The following is a 10082-nucleotide window of genomic DNA, read 5'->3' as shown; positions in this document are numbered from 1 at the left end:
CGTCGAGTCTCGACTCATTTTTTGGTCATCGACTAAACTAAAGTTTGATCAAATCGACATGATTTTACCGATTATCGTCGACTCTATCGATGATCATAGCGATCGACACGTTACTCTAATTACAACTAATTAACTTTGTCTTATTGCCGTCATTTTCATAATTTCGAAAAAAACATACTTGCAAATTTAAGGCCCGGCCGGTAGAGAATTTTCAAGCCCGGCTTCAAAACTGACCCGTTTTTACCAAATTTTTTGAAATTTCACATTAAAAATTTCAATTTTTGATGCATAACTAGCTTTTGATTGAATTCTGAAGTATAGTCAAAAATTCCAACATTTTAGGGAAAAAATTCAAAAAAGGAGGAGACCGCACGGGATCTGTAGTAAAATCAACCTCACTCCGCTGAAATCAGCAAAAATTTCGGCGCGGTTTTCAAAATTAATGTTTTAAACCATTGATTAATCTGCAAAACATATAAAAAATAAAATTTATTAACCGGAAATAGAAAATTCCAAAATAATAAAGAAACGCACTATTCAATACTGACGATATCAGCATTTTGAGCGTAGAACTTATCCAAAATACTAAAAAATGCGTTATGAGAGTTCTGAGATGAAGAACTCAACGCACTGACAGTTGTCATCACATGTTCTTTACGATCTATGGGACTTTTTGGAACATCAACAATACTATCAACATTCAAATTATTCAAAATCGCTTGAAATGCATCCGCAAAGTGAGAATGACACACAATGTTCTCTTTTTTGTGCATCCGTGTTTGAATTTGAGTCACGGTGAACTTTTCGAGCAGCACGTATCCAACACTTATCACCAGACGATCTCCATTGCACACTTTTCTCAGCTCCGTACGACTTTTCAGTTTTAAGCATAGTGTGCATTGAGTGAAATCGATATATATCCCGTGTTTGTATTTTCTGAAATAGATATGATGTTTCAAGGGCTGCAAACCGGGCCGGCGCGTAACTCGCTTGAAAGTCGATATTATGAGCTGAAAAATATACTAAAATGTAGATATCGAGGCCCATAATCCAAGGGTACATCTATGAAAAATTTGATTATAGGGTACAGTGAATCGAAGGGTACAGTGAATCTTAGGGTACATCGAGAACCTATGATCATGGGGTACATCCATGGGGTTATCATAGGGTACATCGAGTCAGAATTTTCATAAAATTTCACAAGTCTCACAGGATTCATCAAATTTTGAGAAAAGCGTAATTCGAGGAACATATTACTGCTGTTTTCAGAAGGATGACATAATAAGATTTAGCATTTAAGAAGGTGCTTGAATCAATTATAGAAACTCCAATATGATCATATTGCATTACGTCTTCAAAGCTTTGCTCAAAATTTGATGAATCCTGTGAGACTTCTGAAATTTCATGAAAATTCTGACTCGACAGTACCCTATGATCACAGCTCCTCGACGTACCCTAAGATTCACTGTACCCTCCGATTCAATGTACCATATGATCACGATGTACCATTTTTCGATGTACCCTTGGATTATAGGCCAGATCACGACGAGTTATATGTCCGTGACCCACTACGGGCCGGATGGCAATTCGTTAATGTGCCGCGGGCCGGGCTAGAATGGCTTTTTTGGCCATTTTCGCATTTTTCGGCACTTTTTCGCGGCCCGCGGCGGCACATTAACGAATAGCCAGTAGATCACGGTCGAAATCTACATTTTAGTATATTTTTCAGCTCATAATATTGAGTTTGACGTGAGTTACGCGCCGGCCCGGTTTGTAAGTATGCTGAAAATCAACAACACATACTGAACGGTCATCAAATACGCGTCATTCGGATTCGTTAGAGTGCAGAATCCTTTTTTCTGCAGTTCGAGAACTTCAGATATTCCTGTTTTGTAAGCGGTGGTATCTGGTTTCTCTGATTCTTCTGGTGGCTCGACTTTTACGTTTTCAGTGATGAACTGAAAGAGAATCTTGAGTGAGGGGCCCATAATTCAAGGGTACATCGAAAAAGGGTACATTGAATCAGAGGGTACATCGAGTCAGAATTTTCATAAAATTTCAGAATTCTCACAGTTTTCATCAAATTTCGAGAAATTCTTCACAGAAGGAGTTCAATTGCGGTTTTCAGAGAGAATAAAAACTACTCCAACAAACATTTGGAAGATGATCATATTGGAGTTTCCATAATTGATTCAAACATCTTCTAAAATGCTAAATCTTAATATCTCTCTGAAAACAGCAGTAATATGTTCCTCGAATTACGTCTGATCACAATGTACCCTTTTTCGATGTACCTTTGGATTATGGGCCAAAAATCCCTCACCCCTTCAATAATCCCCTTGTACTGCTCATAGAAGCTGCCGACAGTTAATTGAAATTTAGCCGATGTATACGCCGGGAATAAGCTTTTCACAATAGGCATCAACTCGGTCAGCAGTTCCAGCTTACACGAATTAATATCCATTAATCCGCCAATTTCGAAATATTTGCAAATCTCTTTGGAAGCCTCTGCGAAGTGCACATGACAGATATAGCACTTTTCGACGAGTTGCAAGAAAATTTGAGCCTGAGCAATGGTGTACTTTTGGCGGATGATACATCCGACTATTATAACCAATACGTGATTTGCATTCGGCACTTCTTGCATCGCTGGTAGTTCTTGACCCTTTGAGCATAGTGAGCAATAGTGATCCATTTTTGGCGGTTTTTCGGTTTTCTCTTTCGGTTTTCTGGAATCAATTTCTTTCATAAGATTTTGGGAATTTGTGGGCATAACAGAGGAGTGCGGCAGTAGTTTTTGTGGGAAAGGAAGTCGGAAGTCGGAAAACGGAAGTAAAATGTATCAAGGCTTTGGAACTTTTTTGACGACTTTTCAGAAATTCTTTTGATTTTGAATGATAGTAGAAAATTTGACTTTTTCGCAAAAAAACATTCAAAAAATCGAAAAAAATTAGAATTTTTGCGCCAAATAATCGGGCCTTCCAGCCGGGCCTAAATTTCGCGGCCCGGACCATTCCAAGTATGGAAATTTTCAAAAAGGAAGTCGGAAAACGGAAGTGAAATTTTGAAAATTTCAATTTAAGGAAAATTTTTCAAGCGAAAGAATTTTGGCTTCGTTTTTTAACAGAATTTCATCGAAAATTCGAACATTTTGTGAACATTTTACACGGAAGTCGGAAGTCGAAGGAATTCCGCACAACAGACTTGCGCGGAATTCCGACTTCCGGATAACAAAAATCACTTCCGACTTCCGGATAAGGAATTTTACTTCCGACTTCCTTCATTCCATAACTGTGGAATTTTCGAAAAGCGCATTTCGCAAAAATGCATGGAAAAATGGTCTAAAAGGACAGAAAATAGGTTTTTCTTCAGCCAAAAACTAGTTTTCCACTGATTTTCGCGAATTTTATGAACTTTTTCTAGGAGTTTTTGAATCGTTGCGAAAAAATCTACTTCCGACTTCCGACTTCCGGATAAGGAAATTCACTTCCGACTTCCGGATAAGGAAATTTCACTTCCGCACAGCTCTGGTGCATAACTCACGGCGATTTCAATGTTACTCACCTGCCACGATTACTTTTCACTTTCGGAATATTTTCAATACGAACCACTTCTTTGACTTTTCTGTTCTTCACATCAAATTTATGGATCAAATTCTGGAATCCTTCATATCCAACATCCGGACAAAGTTCGTTCACAATATTCACTAATAACTCGGGCGGTGCACTGGAAAATTGATCCGACGATTCGATACTCAGATACGTGCAAAGTGTGTCGACGGTGTCTTTGAAATGGTTTCGACATACAACATGCGTTCTTTTTTTCAGCATATGTTTCGCTTGATCTATACTAATATGACCTTGGAGCACTCGTGGAACCAACAGGACCATCGTATCGTTTTTAACTGAAACTGTTCTCGTGTTCCCGAGATGTTGCACGTTGAAACATAGAGTGCATCGTCTGCCTCCTCTGAAAATGGTTAAAATTAGCATATGCATTGAAATCTGTATTAAAAGACAGTCCTGAATATCAAATTTCGAAAATTTAGACATTTTTCAAAAATTGCTAAAAATTTGGGCATAGGTTCCCCCTACGCGTGACTAAATGCGCTCTATTCATAATCTTATGAAAATGTCAGTTTTCCAGTGAAAAACTGTTATTTTCACAAGATTATTATTAGAGCGCATTTGCCACAGTTCAGTTTTCTATAGTAATCTCTGTAAGCATGGCACGCTTCCTACAATCGTGCTCTACCGAAGCCTTGAGTGCGAAAATGAGAGACTTAGAGAAAAAGAGACATTTTCAAGCGGATTTCGGTGGAGCGCAGTTGAAAGAGCTGTAAACTCGGCCATCGTGATTCAACACAGCTGGGAACGAGTGTTACCGTAATATTTTGAGTGAAAATGAGAATTTTATAAAGGGGATTTCAGGAATATGGATATGGATATAAAAATATGTAGAAGACAGTGGAATTCGAAAAATATCTTCAAATTTTTTCAATTTTCTCGGAAACGAGCATTTTTCCCCATTTTTGGCTGAAATTTTAACAGGATTTCGTACTTTTTTGGCAGAAATGTCGAATTGTTTTAATAATTTGTATAAAAACATGCAATTTCCTCAAATTTTTCGATAAAAATTTTAAGATTTTCTTAATTTTTTCGCTTTTTTTTTTCATTTTCGGGCAGAGAATTCGCGGTTTGCGTTTTGCATTTTTATTACAACTGCGCTCCACCGCAAACGAGAGAGTATCAGTGAGAGACGCAGAGTTTTTTCTTCTTTTTTGCTGGCGTCGACACAGATTTTCACAGTTTTTGACCTATTTTTGCTGTTTTGAAAAAGTTATTTTCGTAAATTGTTTTGGAAAAAAGCAAAAATAGCTCAAAAAACTCTGCGTCTCACTCGCCGATACTCTCTCTCTCTCTCGTTTGCGGTGGAGCGCAGTTGCAAAAGTGGTGGACAGCTAATAAAATGAAATGTGAATTACGTGGTAGGCGGAACCAAAATCTCTTCGGATTCAACAATATATTCAGTTCTATACGCTTCTGATGACGTCGATGGCTGACTACTGTTATCGATAGTTTCCATGTTTTCTCCTGATAAATATTCTGGGTAATTCTTGACTTTTGGATGTTCTCGGAGGCTATAAGTGTGCTTATTCCTTGGATTCTTCCAATAGTCTTCTTCTTGATTTTTGGTTGGGATTTCTTCGATTTGGTAGTCGCCATATTCTAGTATATCCGTCTTAAAATCGACGTCATCTGGTGGCTCTATCTCAATTTTCGGCGGATTTTCAGGTAAAAACGAGTCATAATTTAAATATCGAAATGCCAAGTCATCGGTAGCAAATTGCTCGCCATAGTCATCAAATGGCTCCTCTTTTGGTTCAATCAGAGTGGTCGTGACGGCGAATTCATCAATCTCGATTTTTGGTTCTTTTGGTCGAGGGGGAACATCTTCTGGCTGAAAATTTGAGAATTTTGGCTGAAAATTAGAGAATTTTGGCTGAAAATTTGTGAATTTTGGCTGAAAATTTATAAATTTAGGCTGAAATTTTATGAATTTTGGCTGAAAATTTGACATTTTTCGCTGAAAATTTGCCAATTCACGGTCTCCCATACGGCGAAAAAGAACTGCAAGGAACGTGAAGGCGATTTTTTCACGTTTTAATTCAATTCTTTTATTTTTTGCACTGAAAATTCAGTTTTTTCAGGTTTTTAGACGGCGCAATGGATGAAAAAAGGTCCCGTCCTACAGAATTGTAGAAAATAAAATGCTCTATCTCATGAGCCAGAAAACGTGAAATTTGGTCTAAAATTCACTTTTTCTATACAGAAAAACTGATTTTCAGAATATTGAGATTTTCTGCCATTTCATCCGATATTTTTTTTCAAAAAAATTGTAACAGTTTTGGAGAATCCTCAGAAACATTATGTGCAAGTTTTATTAGAAAATGTTTTCTACCAAAAAAGTTATACGCAATATTCTGAAAATCAGTTTTTCTGTATAGAAAAAATGGATTTCAGACCAAATTTCACGTTTTCTGGCTCATGAGATAGACCATTTTATTTTCTACAATTCTGTAGGACGGGACCTTTTTTCATCAATTGCGCCGTCTAAAAACCCGAAAAACTGAATTTTCAGTGCAAAAAATAAAAGAATTGAATTAAAACGTGAAAAAATCGCCTTCACGTTCCTTGCAGTTCTTTTTCGCCGTATGGGAGACCGTGCAATTTAGAATAAAAATTTGTGAATTTTGACTAAAAATTTGCCAACTTTGGCTGAAATTTTGAGAATTTTGGCTGAAATTTTGAGAATTTTGGCTGAAATTTTGCCAACTTTGGCTGAAAATTTGTGAATTTTGACTGAAAATTTGTGAATTTTAGCTGAAAATTTGACATTTTTCGCTGAAAATTTGAGATTTTTCGCTGAAAATTTGATTTTTTGAAGTTTTTTTTCGAATTTTACAGTTTTTTAGGTCAAAAATTTTCTAAAAAAAGTTTTTCTTGAGTTTTTACCTCTATTTTCACTTCAAATTCCTTTTTTGGCGGAGGATCTTCCTCCTCAGCACCGGGAATGACACTATTCCGTTTCTGTGGAAAACGCGAAACCAACGACTCCAACTTGTTCTTTTTCTCCAGAAAATTCGCTCCTTTTGATGGTGTCATTCTTCTGAAAATTGGAGTTGCGTTGCGTGTGCGTCGCGGCTGAAAACCGCATGCTCGACGATCCCATTTAGCCGTGGAGCGCGGTTTCCGTGACAAGAAAAGATATATGAATAGTGATAATTAACACAATTATGATGAACCAATTATAAATTAGATAAAATAAAATATTTATTATCTGCTAATTGGCAATTATACACAAGGGGAAAATAACGTTTATGACACAAATTATGAATGACGTCGTTCTGATTTACAACTTCTGAAGATGACCGTCTGAAATTTCTGAAATTTTTATATAATACAAATCAGTTATCTTTTACATATTACATACATATCTATTAGCAGTCTACCGCTCTTACAAGCGCGTCCCACCGCGAACGAGAGAGTATCGGCGAGAGAGACGCAGAGTTTTTTTCTCGCGCCGACACAGATTTTCACCGTTTTTACCTATTCACGCATTTTTCATGAAAATTACGAGAATAGATCAAAAATCGTGAAACTCTGCGTCTCTCCACCGATACTCTCTCGTTTGCGACGGGGCGCGGTTGTAAGAACTGTGCCGCCGAAATAATTGCTTCAAACTTAATGTTATAAGCTGTAAAACATACTAAAATGTAGATCTCGACGAGTTCTATGTTTGCAGACCATTTGACAGGCTGTTAATTGAGTCGCTGCTCAGCTAAACCGCGTTTTGTAACGTGGACACCAATTTGAATTTAGTGATAATTATCCTATAGCACGGATGCTTATACAGTACCGTCCAAAAGGTTGTAAACTTTGGCCTTTTCTGTTGAAATTGGCCAACTTTGAGAGTGTGTCATGGTAATACTGATTGTTCAATCAAGTAAAATTTTTAATGAATTATACAGAACAAAGGTAGAGCTCCATTTTTGTAGTTGTCAACTTTTTTGTACGGACGCTCCCTAGAGAGTTAAGGCCATTTTAAGACGGCAGCTCAAGAATTGCATTATTTTGCACTGAAATTGGTCAATTTGAGGGAGAAATTACTTTGTCGATATGTAACTTGCTAGGGAGTGTCCGTACAAAAAAGTTGTCAACTACAAAAATGAAGCTATACCTTTGATCTGTATAATTCATTAAAAATTTACTTGATTGAACAATCAGAATTACAATGCTACACTCTCAAAGTTGAGCAATTTCAACTGAAAACGGTCAAAGTTTACAACCTTTTGGACGGTACTGTATGACCTGTGCGTCCGCCGTCTATCTGAACCTTCCGGCCGAGTTTGACGACTTTGTGGAACTTTAGCCATATCCTTGGCATCAAAATGAAGAAGACTACGAGTTCTATGTCTCAGACATTCTCTGACCGTCGGATGGCGGATAGATAAGCCGAGCTAGAATAACTTTTCGGCTATGGCAGGAGATCAGTGACTTAGAACTCTCTGTAATCTACCTTTTGATATATTTTTCAGCTTATCTTGAGTTTGAATCGAGTTGTATCTCTTTAAGATGAAATCTTGCGAAAAGGTGGTCCGCTACAAAAATATAGAGCTCTTCTTGCTCTATTCAAGATTCTTTTGAGAGGACCAGAGGCGCCACGCCTTCCCAATGTAAGCCATTCTTCAACTTTCTCTCCTTTCCCCACCCCTCCCACAATACAATGCGTGGTCTTTTGCATTTCCACATTTATTTCTACATGACTGTTTCAAATGTCTCCTCCTCCTTCTTCTTCCTCCCTCAAATAAATTCGGGCAATCGCATTTTGCCTGATCAAACAAAGCCAGTCGATGGATGCAATCGGAGTGGACAATAGCATCGGAAGGGAATAGAGTATATGCGAAACGAGAGAGACGCAGACATTTGCAACACTCTCGATTTCGATGCAAATTTTTCGGGGTGGGGGCGGCTGCCCTGGGCGACGACTATTGTTTCGTGAACGAGTATTATGCTTCTGCTGTTTCGTATTGGGTGGGGGCGCGCAGGGTGTCTAGCCATTATTTTTCTTGTTTTTAATGGTGACACTTCACTTTTTCTAGCCCAAAAATGTTTTCAGGGTTTTTACTAGGGTTACAGTAACTTGAGATAAGAGGCATTTAAGTACGGTAAAAGTCGCCCGCACTCAAACCTTTGTATCTCGGTTCGTTTCGATTCTAATCTAATTCTGAAAACTGATTCATAGTCCTTAGGTGTCCAGCTTTCTAGATATACAACTTTCCAGCTGTATCCTTGGATTCCTAAATCTCGCTCTGGGTGATGGCCTAATTTTTCAAGAGATTCGGGTTTCTAGTCCCTTCATTTTTAAGAGTTTTCCGTGGCCTAGATAACACTTTGATTCCTGACAAGGGTTTCCGCTAACTTCAGACAAATCCCGTGACCTAACTTTCCCCAAGTTTGGTTTTCTAGGCCACCGAGACATTCAATCCCTGATAACTCAAGAACTATCGAAACTCTAGGGTTTTGAAGCATTTCCAACACTTGATGGCCTAACTTTCCCACTTTAGAAAACTAGTCCGTCCCCATCCTTCCTAGTTATCAATTCCTATCGTCCAAAACTCCAGAAAGTCCACGGCCTAGTTTTTTTTTGGGTTTCTAGGCCACCGCTCCTCCCGTTTCCTAGTTTCCTCAGGTGCTTCCGCCCTTCTCATTTCATCCGCTAGGAGGGGAACAAGAAACGAAAAAAGTCATAAATCCCACACGAAAGACCCGTTTTCTCCTTCCCAATTCTGAATCACCGCCGTTGCCGTCGTCGAAAAGTGGCAATTTGTTTCGATTTCGATTTCGAAGAGTGTATAATGAGGAGATTCAGATTCTTTCCTCTCTCTCCTCTTTCAACCAACAATTTTATATTACACACATGCACACACATTGCGCAACCCTTCCCCCCCGCCGGCCGCTCCGCCCGTCCCCAGACACTACTAGGCAAGTACTGAGAGAGAGCGCTGTGACCAACGCGTTTCTCTAATCCTCTTATGCTCGTCTATACTATTTTTTATGTGTGTGTGGGGAGCTCCAGACACATGCGGACGATGGCGGCGGCAGTCGTCGCGGAGAAAAGCGTCCTCCGCCCCTCCCTTCACACTCACACAACACAAACTTCGTATAGTTGGGAGGGGAGGGAAGGTCTTTTTTCTCTTCGCTTTTTGGATCTAGAGCTAGTTCTAGCGTTGTTTTGATGGCGGCGCTGCTATAGCTACCGTACCCTGCTATTCCTAATTGTTTGAAAGTCATGTGTACCGTAGGACCCAGGACCTACATTTCGCCTAATTTGAGTTACGTCACTTTGAGAGCCCGATTACCTCAAAAAAAAGTATATGCATCGCATTCTAGAATTCTAGAACTCCATTTCTGTAGTTCACAACTTTTTTGTAAAACTTCACGCAGGAGAGATACGAGGCTTTGAAAAATTTTCAGGCTGTAATTTTTTCAAATCTTTACATCCTCTAGGTTGAAGTCCAG

General features: G+C 38.7%; 1 protein-coding gene across 1 annotated transcript; it reads right to left on the bottom strand.

Moving 5' to 3' along the window:
• Window positions 1–533: 533 nt before the first annotated feature.
• Window positions 534–6665, bottom strand: GCK72_004285 (uncharacterized protein; the record flags this gene model as incomplete). Its single annotated transcript, XM_053724585.1, has 6 exons — window positions 534–936; window positions 1804–1958; window positions 2324–2729; window positions 3565–3969; window positions 4985–5460; window positions 6516–6665. The coding sequence occupies 6 exons, from the start codon at window positions 6663–6665 to the stop codon at window positions 534–536; spliced, it is 1995 nt and encodes a 664-aa protein (XP_053588779.1).
• Between the last annotated feature and the right edge of the window lie 3417 nt (window positions 6666–10082).

Source organism: Caenorhabditis remanei, chromosome II (assembly GCF_010183535.1).
Source record: "Caenorhabditis remanei strain PX506 chromosome II, whole genome shotgun sequence".
Taxonomy (NCBI): Eukaryota; Metazoa; Nematoda; class Chromadorea; order Rhabditida; family Rhabditidae; genus Caenorhabditis; species Caenorhabditis remanei.
The sequence above is the reverse complement of the archived record's forward strand: the minus strand, read 5'-3'. Positions and strand labels throughout refer to the sequence as shown.